General features: G+C 33.3%; 1 protein-coding gene across 1 annotated transcript; it reads left to right on the top strand.

Moving 5' to 3' along the window:
• The first annotated feature begins 1,503 nt into the window (after positions 1-1,503).
• LOC130827399 (protease Do-like 2, chloroplastic) lies at positions 1,504-20,715 on the top strand. The gene is made up of 21 exons (XM_057693107.1): positions 1,504-1,822; positions 2,486-2,665; positions 3,734-3,784; positions 4,056-4,129; positions 4,216-4,279; positions 6,469-6,513; positions 9,483-9,590; positions 11,081-11,158; positions 11,671-11,737; positions 14,151-14,209; positions 14,355-14,454; positions 15,162-15,241; positions 15,510-15,566; positions 16,284-16,387; positions 18,978-19,065; positions 19,196-19,281; positions 19,375-19,399; positions 19,529-19,600; positions 19,807-19,857; positions 19,938-19,998; positions 20,084-20,715. Exons 1-21 carry the CDS (start codon positions 1,610-1,612, stop codon positions 20,326-20,328), a joined length of 1,908 nt encoding a protein of 635 aa, XP_057549090.1. The 5' UTR covers positions 1,504-1,609; the 3' UTR covers positions 20,329-20,715.
• Positions 20,716-22,512: the final 1,797 nt, after the last annotated feature.

The following is a 22,512-nucleotide window of genomic DNA, read 5'->3' as shown; positions in this document are numbered from 1 at the left end:
ACAAGAGAAAAGCATGTGAGATACATGCACGAATTAGGCCAGCCCAAATTGACGGTCTCATTATGAGGTCGTCTCGTCCAAGACCAGTTGTTTATGTTTAGGAAAAATTACGAATAATCCAATTTTTTCACGATTTTTCTGTAAAAATCTCACCTATTGATTAACCATTAATAATCCCAATTTTTGTGGATATTTGCTTGGAGTAATCTCGAGTAACTGAACAACCTGCTATAGTAGATAATTATCAAAAGCGCTTATGGCTCAATAGATAGAGCATCTGTATATTGAGCAAAAGGTTTGGGGTTCAACTTCTAAAGGGCGCAGCTAGCACTGTTCAAAAGCCCGTTTTTAGCCTGTTCAGTGTATAGTAAAAATTGATTTTTCAAAATTCCGGCCCATTTAAAGCCTAAACCGTTGCAAGCCTGTCTAATAAAGGGCTGGGCTCGGGGGCCCGTTGGGTCCTCGTTGCACACCCTTAGGCGTATATGGTTTTTTTACTGCATACATCATCTTTACTCCCTCCTTGAGGGGAATATGTGTGGTTTGTCCGCATCTTTTAGGAAAAACAACCCACCAGAACCATACCTTGTGTGGAATACTGAAACTATCATTTACCTTTTCCTTTAGTAGATAATTACCAAAAAAAACAAATTGAAAATTAATGAAAAATTAGATTATAATTCTAAAGCTTTACATAAAAAATTCTTACTAATAAAAAAAGTCAAAAAAAGTTTTACCTTTCTTTTATATTTTTTTCGATATTTTATTTTAATTTATCTTTTTTAGAAAAAAAATTGTTAAATCAAATTATCCAATACCGAGTTTGCTCTAAACAAATACATCTATTTATAATTAATCAATAAATGATATTATCATAGGAAAATCATAAAAAAAGATAAATTGCGATGAATTACAATCTTTTGTTAATTTTCTTACAATAATACCAACTATTGATTAACCATGAATAATACCAACTTAAAGGGGTGTTTTCCTAGAAAATTCCTAACATGTAAAAAATCAAACTATATGTGATTATAAGAAAAAAAAATGGTAAATTAATTAATAAACTAAAGTTGGTATTATTCTAGGAAAATACACTAAGTTGGTACTCTCTCCGTTCTTCTAATGTTCTTTGCATTTGAAATATTCTACCTTGAGGAGAGAGAAGTTTAATTAATGTTTTTCACATCTATTTAGAAGATAAAATATATCCATGTGAGATATTGAAGATTCGTCTTAATGCATACTTTTTTATTATGTAATTTTAATGATTTTTTATTATATGTATTTAGAGATATTCAGGTTTAAAATTTACATTGAAAACTGTGCAAAAAGTAAATGGGATGAACAAAAAGAAACAAAGGGAGTGTTATTCTAAGTTAATCAATAATTAGTATTATTGTAAGAAAATTAACAAAAGATTATATTATTTACATTAATTTTTCCAAAAAAAAAAAAAATCAAATTATATAATCTTTCGTTATTTTTATGTTGAGCAAATGGTGTAAAAGAAAGTGCAGGGGCGCCAATACGAAAATTAAGAGGATAAGAAAAGCAAGTGCAGACCACCATTTTTCCTCCACCTCTCTCCTCCTTTCTTCATCAAACAATGGCAACCATGGGAGCTGTCAGTTGTTGCTGGTTCAACCGAATAACTTCCCCAGAAGCAGCTCGCCCTTCTCTTTCCTCTCACTGTTTTCTCCCTCCGCTCCATCCCACATTTCGCGCCTTCATTTCTGTGGCCGCCAATTGCAGCTATGGAAATGTCGCTTCAACAACAAGTATCTATGATTCTTCCTCTTATGGGAGTATTTCTAGAGAGGTAAAACCCTAATTTTGCGTCTCTTCGTTATGTTTCATATATGGATTGTTGCAATAGTATTGTACTGTACTCTGTACGTCTGTACGGTCCGTTGTTGTCACTGTTGGATTGTTTTGTTGTTTATTAAGTTTTTGTTTGTGTTAGAGTATATAACATATCCTGGGGCTTCAACCATCAGCTTAAGCTTTTGGTTGAGTTGGTTCCTTGACATGTATCAGAAGCCAATGTGACAAAAGGTCACGGGTTCGAATCTCAACCACCCCTCATTCAAAGTGGAATATTGAGCACCATGTATGAGGAGAACATGTGTTGCATCCACACTTCTAGCCCAAAGGGTCTCGTGTGAGGGGGCGTGTTAGAGTATATAACATATCCTGGGGCTTCAACCAACAGCTTAAGCTTTTGGTTGAGTTGGTTCCTTGACGGTTTGTTTCAAACTACCGGAATTCAATTTGGCTACTGAATTACAAATTTGGTTTAGCAATGATGATAGGACCATAATGAAATCAAATGTCGACTTCGCAAAACTTACAAATATATACCTCTGTTTAAGATTTTTGATGTGGTAAGAGCAGTAACTAAAAGTGGTGCTATGCTATGGTCTGCCTGGGAGGAGGTACAGTTGCAGTTAGAAAATAAAGTTACTCTGTTGTTTTCATTCAGGCAGAAATAATCTCTCATAAAAGTTTTTTTGGAAAGCCGGAAGGTGAAAGAGATTTTACAATTAGACATCGTGATGGCAGAAACAAAGGCATAGGACGGAAGCAATTATCAGGCTTTCAGTCTTTTGTCATGCAGAGGAGAGACAAGAAAGGGTTTGCATATGAATTGAAGGAGCAGCAGGTGATGTCTCCTGTTACTGTCTTTGAGCAAGAAAGTAGTTATAATTTTCAAAGAAAAGTTGCTGGTTTTATGCTATCAGATTTTTTCTTTGAATGTGGTTTTTTGAAAACCTTCATTCATGCGTTTTAATGGACTTTATATACCAGATTTGTCTTTAGTGCTTTTGTCTTCCATTCTTTCTAGTAACTATGATGGGAAAAAACTTGAAAAGATGTTGATTTCATTGCATATGTAAGCAGGCTTCAAAATATATCTAGTTGCTTGAATTATTGGTTCAGATTTGATAGTGTTTGCTAATTCTTACTACAAAAAAATTTGCTTTTGAGTTTATTCATTGTTGTCCACCGTAGGATTTGGAGGATGGATAAAATGTAAGTTTATAGACTACTCTACTTATTGTTAATTTATTCTAGGATGAAACCTTATTTGGGCATGCCTTTCCTTTGGATGTACATGTATTGCCATTTATAAGTTATCATGCATTTGGTGATTTGGTTCCTAGAAGGGAGGAACATTGAACTTACAGAATGCAAGAGGTATAGGTTTTGAAGATTTTTCTGGGCATGAAGCACACTAGTTATTCCCTGGGAAAGAAGTCACATGATCTAAACAGGTAGTCAAATGAGAGCCCATCAAGGAGGTTATGATCTTTTTTAGATTGCAAGAAAAACATAGTATTATAGGTTAGGGGATTGCTGGAAAGAAACATATATATGATTTTGTCCTAAACTATTGAAGGAAAGGACATGTGACAAACATATACCTATTTAGCTACTCCACCTGCTGCCGATAGATTTCTCTATGGAGCACCATTTGAGCTTATATGTGGTTAAAACTTAAACTTCCGTTGATGTAGGCGATCATCTTGTTATATTGCTGCTCTTTGTTTATTTTGTTTTATAAAATTATTTGGAGGACTCCTTAGCTAATTTATTGTCTGTGTATAGTCGTGCAATAATGCTAACAAACTATAAATTTTGTAAGTGACCAACAATAAAATGCCTATATTACATCCTTGTGTCCTAGTAGCATGAAGTTTTATTAAAAGTGAGCAACCCTTTTTGTCAGGCTGAGGCAGGAAATCTTCAAGATGCAACTTTTTTGAATGCTGTTGTGAAGGTATGTAAGTTTCATACTTTCATTGATTGGTTTGTCATATTGTGTTTTATACTCCTTTTAGGATCATTGTATTTACTCTTTACATTCATTTGTTGGAGTAAGGTTTGCATTGTTAAACATTTATTTGAATTTTCTCTTTCTGCCAATTCTGAGATATTATCAAAGTTCATACTATTTTTCTTTGTTCATTTATGCCGAAGAGTTCACTTTCTAAAATCTCAAACGAAATTTGTAAGGAGAATGTTGTACTTATTTGTTGCTTATTTGCTAGGTGTATTGTACTCATACTGCACCTGATTATTCTCTTCCTTGGCAAAAGCAAAGGCAATATACTAGTACTGGAAGGTATCTTTTGCACTAATGATACCCTTTTCCTCCCTCCCCCCAGAATAAAATAATTTGATGATATGAACTTGGAAGATTGTATGCAGTGCCTTCATGATAGGTGATGGCAAACTTTTGACGAATGCACATTGTGTTGAGCATGATACACAGGTGAGATTAGGCTATGCTTTTTCAAAGTCCTATACATTTCCATAATTGTTCTAATTTTAGCTTATATAAACAACACTTTTCTTTTCATGTGTGTTCTTTCTGTCTTATTGGTTTTCTTTATGAAAAGCATGTTATTTTGACATTGTCTAATGTTTAAGCATTTGGTAAAATTTAAGAAATGGGTTGGGCAACCCAAACAAGGAGGAGAAAAGTTAACCCACCTACAAACTCAAAGGAGTTTCATTACTAAAACCGATTGGTATTAGTATTAACATACTCGAGTTTATAAAGTGCTCTTCTCTTTCTCTGATGTGGGACAACTCACATTTGGGAAATCATGGCACTTCAACAACATTTGAATTGAATATGCATAAAACCTGATTTATTGCTTTTTACTTTTTGTTGTGCTCATCTTGACTCTGGTTCTATATCTGTTCTGTGTTAATTGTGGTACATAGAGTTAAACCTGAAGAAAATGAGAACCTAAAAAAACCGTGAACAAATCCCGTGGTCATCAGTGATGGTAGCAATTAAACAAATTAAAATTTTTATGTCTTTTATGATGAAGTGTCTTGGTTATAGAAAGAAGTTCCATAAAGAAGATATAACGATTTCTTCAGGATTCCATCGGTTTCTTAAAATTGTGAAGGCAGAGGCTTTGTCATTGTGCACTGTGGCTGATATTATCCTAACCACATTCACTAGGCTAGCCAACTCTGCATGTAGGCAAGCTTTTGATGTCTCATATTTAATAACCTATTGCTAGATTTAAGGATTATGTAAGAAATGCTCTTTGTTAGGAAGTGCTTGCCTATGGGTATGAAATTAAGGATACATACCCCCAAGGAAATGATACAAAAGAGAGGTGTTGAAATCTAAATAGGTAGACTCGTGAATCGTGATTGATCTCGAAACTTTCTGCTCAGGGCTAAATGAAAAGAAATCTGTTTGTATTAGGTAAATTTGCAACCAAAAATCTGTTGCTACCAAAAGTACGTTTACAATAACAATGCCAGAGTCTTCAAAGATTGGTGTTGATTGCTTGCTCAACCATGAATTAGCTACTCAATTCAGAAATAATTATTATCTGAAGCGAAAATTTGTGTTCGCTCATATTAACTTTATCTATAGAATTAGATAGTTTGTGTTTTCCCATTTTTTTACTCAAATAAAGTATTTAATAATCTTAGAAGCGTTTTTTTCTCAAATTTTTATTTATATCAATGCTATCACATAGAGCATTCAAAATTAACGCAAGCCAACCCAAGAAATGAACTGAATCTAAAGAGCAAACCAAATAGACATGCTGATTACAAAACCCAATAATGGCCAATTTGAGATGCCATATCAAAACTTGAACTAAACACCTTATTTGACATCTCTACTATCAAGGGCATTGTGAAGATCCATCGATGTTAAGTAATTTACATTGCATTTTATGCATGGTTTAAGTAGTTTATATGGATTTTCACGCATCAAGTTGCCAAGCTAGGGTATTGATTCATATTTGAATTAATTGGCGCTTTTAAGATAAATTCCGGATTAATTCCTTAAAGTCCTAATGTTAATAGGACATCTAATTATGTACTGACTAGGAGAAGAAGGTTTTCATACTTATTTTTTACTTTCATACTTATTTTTTTTACTTATATACTATCCTACGTTGAGTCGGATTTGTTTTCTTATTTCAAGTATTATTGTTATCAAAATTTGAGTCGAATAAGAAAAATGAAAACTATCCGGTTGTTGATAAGATATTCTAAGCTTCTAGAATCAATTTGCTCACCATGTTATTTTAGGACATGATTCAGGAATTGTCTTAATTTGGATATATAGAGTGTGGATTTATTAATGGATTTGGTCAATCAAATTATTCAACCAGTTTAAGCAAATTGGTTATTTTTTGAGTTTCTAGCCAATCATTTTCACAAGTGTTAATCGAATTATTGTTTCTAATAGAGCTAATCTAGAGGAATTCAATCCATATGTATTATGATCTCGTTTTTATCCAGTTAATCGTTAATGAACCAAGGTTAATATTATATAGTTATCATTTATAAGCTGAAATGACAAAAAATTGTGATGTCTTACTGCACCCTTCCTCACCGGTAGTCCACTTATTGTTCTCCTTCTAGTACCATCATAATACTTCAAAAATGTTCAAATATGCTACCTTTCATGTAATACAGGTGAAAGTGAAGAGGAGGGGTGATGATACAAAATATGTTGCGAAGGTACACCTTTACTTTCTCGGTCTTTTAATTACCAAATAAATCTACACTTTCATTGTGAAGTATTTCTTTCTCGTTCACTACGCCACTCTAATCAACTAACATAGATGCTTGCGCACTTACATTACTAAGACTCGACATGTAGTGATGGATCGAAGTTTGGAGTTCTGGTAATCCTGTTTATGAGAATTGACTAAATGTTTTATTTTTTTAATGATGTTTGCCAAACTTTTAATGTGTTCTAATGTGTTCTTTTCCTCATTACTTCCCTAAACAAGGGTTAGGATTAATAACCCCTATTTGCTGTTTTTTTTGAAAATAATATATGAGACAATGTTTAAGTCGTACCTTGTTGGGGTGCGGGAACCAATGAAACAAGCTCTAAAATGCTTAGAAAGATGGAAGTGTCATACTCATCTTATAAAGCATAATCATCACAAAGAGACTTCAAAATGACAAGCTATTCTAGATATCGATAAGATGATACAAAAATGATGAGTTTAGGCATGAAGGAAGTAAGAGGAAATTAGAATTAGAAAGTATGTTCTTAGAAAACTAAGAAGTGTCTTTTATCGTGTTTTATGTAAATGACACCCTTCTCATTGATGCCAGTTACTTTGCACATCAGGGAAACAATAGTGGTATATCTTAGAAAATCAGTATACAACATTCGATTTGTAACTTTTCTGTAATAATTTATATTTGAAATTCTAGATATTTTCTCTTTCCACTCGGCCTCCAAAACAGCCATAGACAAGACCTCCAAAAAGTTTTCATCCCCTTAGTTCCTTTTAAATCTATTGGAAGCAATGCTATATACCCTGAAGGGACAAATTGAATTAATGTATCCAAAAACTACCCTAAGGGCATGAAATTTGCGTAAACAAGACAAATATATTCAATACTCCATTATAACCAATCAAAATGCCAGGGAAATGAGGGTAAAAACACTAACATAATATACATAGATCAAACACCTAAAGAAATTCTAATCTCAACACTCCAAGACGTTACGACTAAAATAGCTTAACCTTAGGTTTTTAGTTTTCTTTTGGCGATTTATTTTCGAATCGATTAGTGCATAAACTAATTCTCGACCTTCAAGACTTAGTTGAAGGATCCAAAAGAATCTTGATATTTCATTTAGACATACTCAAGTTGATTTACCATAAAATATTACGATATTGAGAGAACTAATCTCTATCAAGTATCACGTATAAACAATATACAATAAACACTGGTTTTTTTTTACTCAAATCCTATCTATTATTACCATTTGACTTCTACAACTATTTATAAGGAGCTACATGTATAATTGTATATAATACAATTGACTAATACATGAATTATCATCAACTACCTTAATTCATATTCAGTGTTCCCGTTTTCCATTCGAAGTAGTTCCATTTGTTGTTCCCTTAAAGAATCTTTCTATTTATATTATAATTTTTTGAACATAATTAGCCTTAATCACCCCGATTTTAATATTTTTTAATGCTTATGATCCTCACATATTTTCAACTAACTTTATTTTTACATTTTCTAATGCTTATGGTCCCCACGTGTTTTTCACTAACTTTATTTTAACATTTTTAATGATATTAGTCCCTTTATTTTGTTCCACTTACTTTATTATATAAATATATTTTTAATGTTTATGTTCCCCACTTTTTTCCATTTACTTTATTATTCAATAAAATAATGTTTTCACGTTGAAAAGATTCAAGTTTTCTTAATTCTCGTGAATATTTCTTATGGGAACATCGAATAGGAACGAAGAGAGTGGAAAATAAAAGTAGTTACAATGGTTTTCAAGTTCTCCACTAATGTGCAATGAAAGGGATCGTCCCTACTTTGAAATTAGTCTAATTAAGTTTATTTTACTTGCTTGCTTCATCTTTCAATATCTGAACCAAATATATAATCTAGGTGAATGAACTACATTTGTCCGTTCCCCTTATATGGAAGCTGCAGAAGAGATTTCTGACACCTAGGTTCTCAGCTTCTTCCATTTTCAATGTTAGAAAACATTTTATCACCCCTGAATATGTACTAGCTGCTCATCATTAGCTTCTAGCATAATTGACTTCTTTGGTTTTAGAACAATAAATAAAGACAAAAATAGATGCGCTAATGGACTTTCTGAAAGCATATATAAGATGCTCATTTCATTGAGTAAGCTTGAACCAACACTTATCCCATGCAAAGCATTATTTGGCCTTCTAGCCTTGGCCCTGAATGAGCTTAGCCTTAGGTGAAAAGGGGGAAATTCTAGGTGTCTCTAAATTAATAAATTTTTTATTTTCCTGCTTTCCCCCTGCATAACATTGATCTCATATTTTATCTAATTAAAACTAATATTAACTTTTATGATCTCATTATCATTGTTAGCTGCTAACTTATCATATCATGGTAGCCCTTATATAACAAAAATAATAGACCTCATATGAACTTTTTTTGGATTTATCCTCCTGAAACTTATTTTGAAAGGTGAAGTCGTGAAGTCCATGCAATTTCAAATGAGATTTCCTTGTTCATGTACCGTAATCAGATTAGTTTCTGAATCAGTAAGTTAGTTCAAAAAGTCTATCGCTGACCAGGTTCAAACCAGTAAAATGTTGGACCTTCTGAGCTTTCAAATATTTTTGCTTAACTTTTGACAAGGGTTTTCAAGTTTTTATGGTTATGATATTATCAGTCTGAAGCTACAAGATAATGGTGAAAAATTATCAAAAATATGTATTAAGTTAAGTGCGGCAGTGTGGACTTGGTCCATTGTAGACTTTACGAATTTCCGATAACGACCAATAAGCTCATATGAGTTGGCCATGGTTGTTTCACCTTTTCATTAACAAATTTTAGGAATTATAAGTTCATATATCAGTCCATAAGTTTATAATTCAGATGGTTTTCATTGTTGTGACTTGTGAGGGATTTCAACAACTTATGTTCCTCTTAGTTCATTTGTACAGGTTTTAGCCAGAGGTGTTGATTGTGACATAGCATTGCTTTCTGTGGAAAATGAGGAGTTCTGGAAAGGAGCTGAGCCACTGCGTTTAGGTCGGCTACCACATCTACAGGTCCCAGTTTGCTCCCATTAATCATGTGAATTGTGAACAATATTTTTTTTTTATTTATATCAAGTTTTTTAATGGTAGTAAATTGATTGAAGCTGGAAAGCTGTGTTGGATTCTTTATTCCAGTGTAACATTAAAAAAATACACACTGTTGAATACCTCTTTATGCAACTTTTTTTGCAGAAGCAGGAATTCTCTTTTCAATTTGCATATGCTATTATATGTCTAACTTCATATATATGGCCAAGTAAATTAGTTGAAAAAATAACCCATGATTATTTTAATTGTTGAAAATTGGTTTGGCATTTCTTAAAAAGTACAAAGAATTTTCAACTACTATTCTTTTAGTTTTGCCTAGCAAACTACTATTTTCTTTTAATTACTTAGGTGCTGTTTGGTATCATTTGATTTCCTTTTTATGTGCAACGCTCCATACATCCTAGTCTCTTCGTATATTATTCTTAGTATGATGAATTTCTCATTAATCTAGCTGAAATTCTTGATTGAAAACAAATTGTTCGATTCAGATGAAAGCAAGCATTGAATAGTGGAACGAATCAAACATTTGCTTGAAAATAGATCATAAAACTGAAATAGTGACAAGAGCACACTGTTTCAGTCTTAAAAATCACTATTGCTTGAAGTTGAGCTTCCTACAAATATTGTTCATTCTTTGTATGCTTGGTACAGTGAACAAAGAATTGGTAATTAAGACATCAAGCAACAATCTAGTAAATAGAAGTATCCAAAGCAAAATCAAATGATGAATAATCCATATTTTATTCCTTTGATTTTATTAATTTTTACCTTTTAAGCATTAGGCTAACTTGTGTACAATAATAATATTTGGATCCATGGGTGAAGAAAGGCGATAAGTCTTACATTGACGAGTAGTATCTTCCTCTTGCTCCTTAGTTGACTAATATATCCAAGTTTGAAGTGATTTGATGAGAATAGAGTTGAGTGATATAGCTAGGTCGAATCTTGGCCCATGTTCATGCATGATGAAGATCTCATGTTTTTAGCAAATAATCAACTATCAAGTCTTGCAATCTATGTTTCCTTTCCCAAAACTTAATGAAGGGCACTTTTTGAGTGGTCTAATCAACTATTTCCCGGTTCCTTTAGATTAAAGAAAGCATTAAGCGCCAAAGTATCCTCTTGTCTATCTTGTTACTTCATAAACACATTATTTATTATAAACTGCTTGAGTGTTCTTTTAAATGACACCACAAATGGATAATATTGATTTCTTCATGAAATTGATCATATACATTGAGATATAGCAAATTGTTCATACATGTTACTTTCATTATGATTTTTGTTTACCTTCGTTTACAACATTGAGAAAATTGTTGATGAATTTCTGCTTCACCAACTCCATTAAAATTTTGTCCATCTTGTTGACAATAGCATTACGATGGTTTGTTGAAAAATCATCCAAGTGCTGCTGAAGACATGTATAACTAATGATGTGGCATTTTTGTGTGCAGGATTCAGTCACTGTTGTTGGATATCCCCTTGGAGGAGATACAATTTCTGTGACAAAGGGGGTGGTCTCACGAATAGAGGTTTGAATATAATTTAAACTAAACATAAAACTTTGGTTAATGAACTTTTTAGTTCATTGATATGGATGATAGCTATAGGATTTATTTTGGATATCGTCTTTGCTTATTTTCATTGATAAACATTGTTATTTCTAGATGGTGAATTGGTAGTGAAGTTATGAAATACAACAGAATTGGAAAAGATGGTAATCATAGCAAAAATTTGGTTATCTTTTCACCATTAATAGGGATCACTTTTTTTTATATAAACATTTAATTTCAAGTTCTTTAGTTTATGCTCCGAATTTAAACTTTGATGGAAGTTGATGCTAAATTGTTAAGCTTCATCATTATATATATTTACATTCTTCTTGTCTTAGATTAGCTTGGTTTCTCTATAGTTGAGGAAAGAAATGTTTAAACTTATGTATTCTGGTGCTAACATGTTGCCTGGAATGTCCTATACCTGCCTTGCTACTATTAGGTGCTCTAGCCAATGAATATGCAAGTAGCTAAATAGTTGTTTGTTCCAGGTTACATCGTATGCTCATGGGTCATCTGATTTGCTTGGCATTCAAATTGACGCTGCCATTAATCCTGGTCAGTGTAAAACTTTTGTTTCTATGGGACTATTTTGGAGCATTAAAAGCCACCTTACACAATAATTCTTTATTGTTGGAAAAAACTATCCTTAATTTTTTTGATAGATTGCGTATTTGATAATTCTTGTTAAAAGGTTCCTAATAAGATAATATCTACGTACAAACTGCTTTTTAGCCATACGACTAATGTTTGGCTTTCGAACATTTAGGAGCGGGAAATGAATAAAATCAAAGGTGAGAATAGGAAATGAACCAAAATGACAAAATTTTCTCTTATGTTTGGTCGAGTTAAAGAAAAAAATATCTAACCTTTTTTGTGTTTCTCTATGAACCTTCCAACAGAATTCATAGCAAATTTTCACTCAACGACCATCCAACTCCTCAACCATCAAACTCCATAACCTTCCAACCGTAACGCTCTTTGCATTTTCTCCCCCCTCTTTCTTTTACTGTCACAACAAGGTTCCCATCGCATATCCTCCATGAACAATCACATTCTTTATTGTTGAATTCGACCGTCAAAACTTCGTACTTATCTTGGTGAGTTCGATCATCTAACTCCCTTATTCATTTGAATGGTATGTGTTCGTTAGTGTCTCTTACTCTTCCCCTTTTGGTGTTTGTTAGTGATTTTTAATGACTATCTTTGATTTTAGTGTTGGTTGTTGATGGTGGACAATATGGTGATGGGATCAAGATATTGACAAGGTGTTTGAAGTTGTGTCGTGGGGGTTCAAATTGGGTGGCTACTAGCTTTCGAGTTATTGGTATGGTGATTATGGTTGTTGGATACGAGTAAGTGGTGGGTTCATGGGTGGGTAAGAAAGCTAGGGGTTGAGGAATCGTTGTTGAAATTATATAGACCAAGGATGCCAGCAAAAAATACCAAATTACACAAATGTTTAGTTTTTTCGCTAAATTAATTTTTAAATAGTTATTTGGAAAATTTTTTAAAGAGGTAAACTTCCGAAAAAAATATTTAAAGGTAGTTTCTCAAAATTTCCTAAAAGACTGAAGCCAATGAGAATGAAAGAATCATATTTAAAGTAACAAATATAATGTCAAAGGTGAAAAAAATATATAAGGGAGACAAAAAGTGCACGACTGAGTGAATATACAAAAGAAGAAAATGCGAGTTATTTGTGATGGATGAGAGGTTAGCCAATCATGTAGGGATGAAGCTATATGTTGATGGTGATTTGAATGCTTTGATGTTCGACTCACAGTGAAAGAAACAATCCATGGAGGCTTTGGATATGGAACAAAAAATTTAGAAGGGAGAGTCTATTTGGACTTTGCACAAGCATATGATTTGTTAGTGGTTAACACGTGGTATAGAATGTGTGCCATTTGGTGAATTATAAAAAATGGAGGGATGCAATCCAAATCGATTTCTTCTTGATAGAAGAAAAGATAGAGGAAAATGCCTAGAGTGAAAGTCAAACTCTTTCTCGATGTTGGTGTGCAATCACCCAATCAAAGAGTAATCCAAGGACAAGAAAAAATATGATGGAGGAACTTGGAAATAAGGGAATGTTAATGTCTTTGTTGATCGGTCCTCTCAAGAAGTGGATTAGGCATGCAAGGAGGATGTTGACTCCACTTAAACGAATATGAAGAATTGTAATATCCGCATTACTAATGATAACATACAGAGAATGAAAGGGCAGCTTGATAGTGGAAAAGGACGCCATATGTTGGAATGAAGAGTTAAAGTCCGTAATAAAGAAGAAGCATGAATGCTACTTATCTATAAGAAAGTGCAGGTTGGAGGAGAACTTACCAACAAAAGGAAGCTAGTAAAACAAATAGCACGTGAGGCAAAGTCAAAAGCATATGATGAGGTATACAAGTTGGAGTAAAGAGAAACAAAATATTTATGAATGACCAAAAGGAGACGAGCGTTTGTTTATGACATCGTATTAGATGATACTAGTGATGAGATCAATGCTATGTGAGAGTTGTGTAGGTAGGCATTAAAGCCAAGAGGGGTCAAAGTAAGCGGGAGTAAGGCGTTGTATGTGGGAATATCATTTTGGGAAGGATGATCTAAGGAGAGATGGTGTAAAGTTGGATACAAAAGAGCTCCTGCTAAGTGAGTGTTGCAAATATCTTCAATCCATTTCTACAAGAGAAATTGATCAAGAAGTGGTTATATACATAATAAGATTTAGGCTATAACATTGTTGTTGTAGAAGTATCACTTTATGTACTTCTATTTTGGGGGACCATAGATTTGCCAAAGAAAAAGCTAAATATAGAAAAATAAGTTTTAGGGGAAGACACAAACTCATGGACAAAAGGATGTTCTATCTTACAAAAATAGAGTTAGTAAAGTACCATTTTGACTTTAAATCATTATTTTTGAATATTTTTATTTCATTCTATTTTCTAATGCTAGTCAATGTCAGGTAACAGTGGAGGTCCTGCGTTCAATGACCAAGGGGAGTGCATTGGTGTTGCGTTCCAGGTATAGAAAATTTGTGAACGACACTACTTTAGTATGGAATTCTCAAGTGGAATCTTTCTGTTATTAAGTTTTTATGGACCTACCATTCTTTTGATGTATTATTGAGGCAGCGTTGTTGACTTGATAACTATGTTGCTAAAAATAGGTACTCAGATCAGACGATACGGAGAACATAGGATATGTGATTCCAACTACTGTTGTGTCTCATTTTTTAACAGACTATGAAAGGAATGGAAAGTACACAGGTAATTAAGCCTAATCTCTACCCTCCAAAAATAGGTTTAAAGTTTACTGTATGATCCTGTTTTTGACACTGTTTGTGCCCTATCCCTTATTGCAATTTTTTCATATATGAAAGTTGGTATATGTAATAAGCTGTTAAATTTGTGTTAATATTTTCTTTATGTTCTTCAATCATTTGAGTTTAGCTCTTATTCGGTTTAGTACTTTATTTTACTTCAGTTAAACTCCACATTTAGTTCATTTTACGGAAGTTCAATTCAGTTTGGTTCCATTTACTTCAGTTGAGCTGAACTCTAGCTGTTTTAAGCCCAAGAGAATTGGTTCTCAGGTGGGTGATACCACACTCTAACCTAACCAATATGCATTTCTTATCGGTTGAATCTTCAATGTGATCATTGAGTTGCATGTTTTAACGAACTGAGGAGCTTGTGGATTTTCTTTGGGTTCAGTTCCTCAAAATTTTCCTGTACCCTGAAGTCCGAACTTTTTTGTAATAGGTCAAGGGGGCGAGGGAGGGAGGAAGCACAAGTACTGTTTTTGATCCACAGAGCTTACAATTTTCTTTTAGGGGCTGTTTTCTTCACTTCATTCAAAATATTCAGATCAGAAGCTCATATGAACTGTCTTAATTACATATTTACGAGTTTTGTGTTTTCAAATTATGAATCTGTTAAATAATTTATAACATTCTTTAAGAACATATATTCAGGTTTCCCTTGTCTTGGTGTAATGCTTCAGAAGTTGGAGAATCCAGCTTTACGCTCCTGCTTAAAAGTGCCGTCTAATGAGGTTGATCTTTATATCCAGTTATTGATACTTACTGCTGTTAAGATCTTAAGCTAAGTATGATATGGTCCTTTTTATGTTTTTGGATTTCTCTCATATGTTATTTGCTTACATCTTGAGGTTGTGCTACTTTTTTCATCCAGAATATAAATACATTAGTGTGTTAGCTATTTGACATAGGAAAAGTTGATGTTTTTATTCTGTAATCTACAGATGTCATTTGATCAACACACAATGTCTGTTTGCATTGACTTTTAACTATTAATTTCAGGGGGTACTAGTGCGCCGAGTGGAACCCACTTCAAATGCTCATAATGCCTTAAAGGAGGTAATCTGATTGTTTTTTCCAATCAAATGTTTCCATGCGCAATTGATTTATGCTTTTTATGTGAATAATGAGAAGATTGTTTAGGACAATGCCTTATGTAAATACTAAAATATTGCTTATATAACTGCCCAAACATATTTGGATATTACAAAATAGACTTGGCATCAGTTTTTGGCTGCATAAAATTTCAAGCTGTCATCTAAGGTCATGTTACTGCTTAGTTTTCTTTGATTTTCTCTTAAGATTTTGGGTACACCAGTGCTGGATAGAGCTAGAGGTGTAAAGATTGACCTGGGAAAGAGCTTTCACTTAGATCAATTTTATTTTAAAAAGAACTTTAACCTTGTCAACTTTAAGATAAATCTGAAGGGTTTCTTTATGGAGATAAATTTAAATGATTCAAACTGATAAGGAGTGTTTCCTGGCTACATAGAAAAAAAGAAAAGAACACAAATGCATAATGGCAGGGTTACCACATTCGCATTCAGCATTTGTTATTCATTTCTTTTCCCTTTAAAATCAATTGCATGTCTTTCATTAGCTGCATGGGACTTCCTGTTCTTCCTTTTGCTGAACTTAATTCTGCAAATTATCTACTGCTGACCATTACATGATGTTAGTGATGTTTTCTCTTTGAAGATGTGATCATTCAGTATATATCATATTGGCGAGACTGCAACTAGCAAAACAACTCTAAAAAGCTATGCTATTTTTCAGGGTGATGTGATCGTGAGTTTTAATGATGTCAGTATTGGCTGTGAAGGAACCGTGCCCTTCCGATCAACTGAGCGTATTGCATTCCGCTATCTAATTAGTCAGAAGTAATATTCTTTTTCTTCGTCTATGCTTTGCTCATAACATGTTTTTTTGGCTTCAATTTTCCGGCTAGTCAGTCTCAGTGTTACCTAGTTCTCTGTCTAAATTGCCTTTGAATGCGAAATTCACTCAAAGTGGGAAAAGATTAAACCATAATCATTTATGATTCACTTTTCTCAATTCTCTATTCGCATGGTGGATTGGCAAAGTAGATAACATTGTCCATTCTTGATAATAACTAAATTGAACCTGAAATAATACTCAGTATTCTTAGTTGAGAAGCATTTTCTTTTTTTGGATTATTGTAATTACTTCCTATGTTTGTAATTAGTTTCAACACTGCCCATTGTGGAAAAGTTCATTTTGGTTGCAACATTGCTATCTTGTAATGTTATTATACCTACGTTGTCTCTCCTCCCACTAATTTTCACATTTTTTTCTCATTTCCCAATTGCCCCATTTTATTCCTTTCTATCTTTTCTTCTAATTATTTGTCCATATCTTTTTTTACAACAAAGAGATTATATAGTTGACATCAATGTTTGCTCCAGTAGGAAGTTCTAGTACATGAAAAATTGTTTGAATTGTGAAATCCATAGGAACTGCCAAAATTTATTTGGTTGGTATTAAGGAACTTGCAAAACATTGGAAGCTGGTATAACCAAGAGGGAGATTCCGTAAGCAACTCCCCACATTTTGTGGTACTCCATTTTCATGGATTTCCAATACCACCATTTGTAATAGTTACATGCCACAAAATTCGCATAGGCAGAAGGGATGTGAACAGGAATAGAAACATGAAAAAACCTTGAGTGACATGGGAATGATTGGGTACAAAATACATTACAACAATCCATTACCCCAATGCCATCAAGTGACTCCAAACTAAGCGAGGTTTGGGGGTCGGATGTACGCAACACAAAGAGGTTGTTTCCGATTGACCCTTGGTAGCTGGTAGCAAACACCATCAACAACTTCACATAAATAAAAAGTACGCATAATTTAATGAGTCATTTTACTATAATCCATTATAATCTGAAACCAAAGAACTATTGACCTTTGGCCTCATCGAAATAAGGGACACATGATACAATATACATTATGTATAGAATGATTTAGATAACATAAGAAAGTGCATTTGATTTTGTGCTTCACAAATGTTTTTTATAAGCAAAATTTTTCAGTTATTTAGGCTTTATCTTTTTCATTTTCTCCCCTGAGTGATTTGGGTCGCATTTCAATGGCTATCATAATGCTAAAATACATTTTCGGTAGTAATCACTAAATGGATTTTGTGGTCAGTGTGGGATGGTTTTGTGATTTCATGTGCTATATTTCAGTTGCGGTTAGCTGAAAAACCTTTGTAATATGTTGGTTATACGTGATCCTGGCGATATAGTGCACACCCTGGCAATCTTGGACGTTCTGGGGTTGCAGAACGAGGCTATGTGCCATGTATGGCTGTCAAATGGAAAACTTGTGATTACTGGTTCACACCTATCTATGCTGATTCCATGCTCAATGTTATTGTTAACTAAAAATTTGTATTTGTTCGTTTCGTGTGCTTTATTATTGGTATATAGTTGTGCCTCTATATTTTTTCTTTTCGAATGAATGAAAGTTTTAAAGTGTCGAACATTTGGCTATATATGTCAAAGGTCAAGTTCAAACCTGTGAAACATTTGGCTAATTATTTTGGATGAAAACTCAAGCCTAAACCTCAAGTAAATAAATTTGGTGTTGGGATCGTGTTGAGTGTTTATTTTTTAAAAAAAATATTAGAACTTGAATGAAAACGATTACCAAATTTAGGAATTGGAACTAGAATTGACGATGGTTCTAGATTTCCAGTTCCGGACCCATCAGGCCGTCACTTCCTAATCTGTTCTGGTTCCGAAATTGAGAACGTGCAATTTTGTTCACACCTAGCTATTGGCCTCAAAAACCTCCCGGTCCACTCGTGCTAAATGATATTATATATCATATTACTGCAAGGCCTATGTTATAGATATGATGTGGCCTACTGGATTTCATTTTTTGGGCTTTGTTTACTGATTTCCTTTGTATTAATAATTAGTTCAATAAATTTTCAATTTCTTTGAAATGGTATTTCTAGGAAAGAGCGTTGCTTGTGTATATGCGACTACAGTCCATTGCCCCAATGTCATCAAGTGTCCCCCGCCTAGACGGGCTTTGGGGGAGTTGAATGTACGCAATCTCTTAGCTTTATTTAGTGATAACGAAGAGTTTGTTTTCGATAGACCCTTGATAGCAAACATCATCTTCAACTTTACATAATTAAGAAGTGCTTATAATTGAATTATTTTAATATAGTCCATCATAACATGAATCAAACAACTACAAATCTTTGGCTACATTGAAAATGTACCATCTGCTTGGGAATATCTTAGCTTATAGTGAATCTGGCTACTGGAGTAGAGCAATGCCTGTTTTCCTCTGGGGTATAGTTGGCTTTACTGGATCTGCTGCATTTGGGGAATTAGTGCACAATCGAAAAAACCTTTAATGCCCATTAGCTTGATTTTGTTGCTGATGGCCTCATTTTAAGATAGTTTGTGGTTTTTCTTGCTGTAGATTTTCAGGTGATGTTGTTGAGCTTGGCATCATTAGAAATGGGTCTCATATGAAAGTTCAGACAGTTATAAACCCGCGCGTCCATCTGGTAAGTGTGTTACTAATGTATTATTCATGGTGATTTGGGTAGCTTTCGCTTTCTTTTCTTTCTGTTAACTTTTATTTGATTTCTTTTGTTGTAAAATTTGACTTAACCTTCTCTTTTCCTGATCTTTAAGGTACCATTTCATATTGAAGGAGGTCAACCTTCATATTTCATAGTTGCTGGATTGGTGTTCACCCCACTCTCTGAACCACTTATAGAGTAACCTTCTGATAAATTTATGCTTCAGTGGTGTTTGTCTTTTGTAAATTTTATTCGAAACGCTAATTAATTCTTTTATTTCTTGGTTGACAGAGAGGAATGTGAAGAAGTTATGGGGGTAAGTTGATCAATGAGAAACAATTTCTTTATATGTTTTTTTTTTTTTTTGTGAAATAGGTGTGTAATGTGTTAGGTAGTTCTATTTAGTTGTTAAAAACATTTGATATCAGTTGCACTCTTTTCTCAGCTGAAACTATTGACAAAAGCAAGATATTCGTTGGCACGATTCAAAGGAGAGCAAATAGTGATCCTATCACAGGTAGCCTTTTATATATGTTAGTAAATTTTGTACATAAGTTTTTTTAAAAACGCTACTCAAGGGTATCATTGGCCTTTTCAGTTACCAAGTAGAGAAGAATAAGTAAAATTACTCCTTTTACTCGAATATAAGAACTGCATTGTTATTGGTTTTGAATATTTTGAATCTCTAGCTTATTCAGCCTTCAATGGAAATTGTTGTCCTAGGTCTTGGCCAATGAAGTGAATATTGGATATGAAGATATGAGCAATCAACAGGTAAGAGTCAAGAGTCGGGACCTCCCTTATCTATGTTGACTTGTTTTTATGATTATGATCATCTGCCTGTTTAACTATAGGTTTTGAAGTTAAATGGAATACAAATCAGAAACATTCATCATCTAGCTCATCTCGTCGATTGTAAGGACTCAATTCCTTCCTTAGTAACTTAATGTTAGCATTTAGCAAACTTCATTTCTCATCATCTATCTTGCCCGTCTCTCAGCTTGCAAGGATAAGTATCTTGTATTCGAGTTTGAAGATAATTACCTCGTTGTATTAGAGCGTGAAGCAGCTACAGCTGTCTCATCTTGTATTTTAAAAGATTACGGGATTCCTTCTGAAAGATCTTCTGATCTAACTGAGCCATATATGGATAACAAATTAGACAATAACGATGTAGATAACGATTTGGGGGATAGCCCTGTTTCAAACTTGGAAATTGGATTCGATGGGCTTCTTTGGGCGTGATTCATCTCGAATTTTTACCTCATTACCGACTTCCATTTTCTCTCAATTGGCCATATATTCAACATCTGCTAGGTCACTGCAGAACCTCGTCAAAGCGTCTGCTGCACCGTATTTTTCAGCTGAAACCGAGTCGCCAGTATATTCTCAAGTTTTGATTATCCGAAGACTACTACATATGTTGAGAGCACAAGGGCTATAGGCAGAAACAAGGCTGTTAAACCATCTTTGTAAAGTTTTGCTGTAACATTTTGTTGTAATCACCACCAATTAGAATCCATTATTTTCCCCTTAGGCTATATTCATGTTCAAATCCATTTTGTTGAGTCCTAGTATGAGCTAGTCTAGCTTGACAATTGACAGTGATGAATCTTCTAGATGCTTCGCTTACATTATGTTTGGATTGTAGGATTTGGAGAGAGTAAAAAAAACGGATTTAAACTAATGTATTTTTTTTTTGTTTTTTTCTTTGTTTGGATAACAATTTATGAGTTTAAAGATTTGAAAGGAAGAAACTTGAAGGGATTTAGTGACTCTGACTATCTCCTTGATAGGTCTTGGAAAAAGCGCACTGACGAAATGAGCTTAAATCTCCCAAATCGGACATTTAGAGTGGAGTAAACTTCAATTTACAGGAATTATAAACCTAAGTGTATTAACCGCATTCAAGTATAAGAGTATACTCTCATAACTCATTCATGACTCATTTAATTTGAGTTTTTAATTATGAGGTATATTAGTGCATAAATTTGGAAACCGACTATTCAATCTTTAAGACCAAAAAAAAAAAGAACAGGTGATGTCTTGAAAGACCGTCTTTTGAAAAGACGGCTTTCAAGAGTTAAGCCCACATTTCCCTTTAATTTTTTTTTTTTAAAAAAACTGCTGCTTTCTTCAAAAAAAAAAACCACTGCTTTCTTCCCACGCGCGTATATTATATTCGGGAATATGAAAAGTCTAATCATTAACTGCCTTTTCCCATGTTAACTTATCCCTCGAAAATGAAGAAACCAGTTTTTCATACTATGATGGAAGATTAAGTGATTGAATTCAGTTGTAGTTTTTTTTCTTTCATTAAGCTTCATCAATAGTGGAGAACATTGATGTTAAAAAAGACAACAATATCTACTGTTGGGGGAAGGTAATAAAATCAATTGTGGTTCTTCTGATTTTTTTTAAAATGAAGCTTCATGAATGGTGGAAAACAATGATGTTGAAAAAGACAACAATGACTAATTTTTGGAGAAGGGTAATGAAAGCAATTGTAGTTATAAATTCATATATTTGGGGATATAATTAAATATAATTTGTATTATAACTGTGAATATTTGACATAGGTCTATGTAGTTGAGAGTATAACATTGTGTATTATAAAACCAATTGTGTAATTTAATAATATCAACGTTGTAGTATTATAATCTCAACTATATAGTATTATAATACCAACTTTATAAAATATATAAATGCAACTACTGTAATTTGACAATAATATCAAAAAAGAAGGTAAATCATTATAACTCCAATTGTATACTATTATAATACCAATTATGTAATTTTATAATACCAACTTTGTCCTATTTAAATAACAATAGTCAAATATATCAACTTAGTAATTTAATACTTAAGAAGTATTGAACTACAAACAGTAAAGGGTGTTAAAATTAGGCCTGTCAAACAGATCAGGTTGGATCGGGTTTGGGTTCAGGTCATATATAAACAGGTCAGAAAACCTTGACCCAAACCCAACTCATTTAGTTAATTGGGTCAAAAATCACAACCTTGACCCGACCTGCAACAAATTAAGTTGACCTGATTTCGACCCACTTAACCAGTTATAATTTCTTTTTTCGTTTTAAAGTTTTTAACATTGATTAAATCTAATTTTTTAGGCTTTAATTTTAACTTTATGTTTTTTTGTTGTTTATTTTGTATTTACTATGAAAAATAATTAAATATTAAATGAACTAAGTTTAGCTTATACTTATTGATTTAACTCGAAATTAACACATTTAATTAAATGAGTTATACAGGTTTTTTCAGGTTTAAAATTTTGACCTGAACCTAACCCATTTAATAAACATATCAGGTCGGGTCGACCCATTTAATTAATTGGGTCAAAAGTCTCAACCCAAACCCACTTATTTCGGGTTGGGTTTAGGTCGGGTTAGTAGGTTGGGTCAACTTTTG

This window comes from Amaranthus tricolor, chromosome 11, assembly GCF_026212465.1.
Source record: "Amaranthus tricolor cultivar Red isolate AtriRed21 chromosome 11, ASM2621246v1, whole genome shotgun sequence".
Taxonomy (NCBI): Eukaryota; Viridiplantae; Streptophyta; class Magnoliopsida; order Caryophyllales; family Amaranthaceae; genus Amaranthus; species Amaranthus tricolor.
The sequence above is the reverse complement of the archived record's forward strand: the minus strand, read 5'-3'. Positions and strand labels throughout refer to the sequence as shown.

Coding starts and splice junctions, on each gene's coding strand:
- LOC130827399 (XM_057693107.1), top strand. CDS start 1,610: ATGGCAACCATGGGAGCTGTCAGTTGTTGCTGGTTCAACCGAATAACT. Junction 2,666..3,733: donor ATGAATTGAAGGAGCAGCAG/GTGATGTCTCCT, acceptor CCTTTTTGTCAG/GCTGAGGCAGGAAATCTTCA. Junction 19,858..19,937: donor AAGATATGAGCAATCAACAG/GTAAGAGTCAAG, acceptor GTTTAACTATAG/GTTTTGAAGTTAAATGGAAT.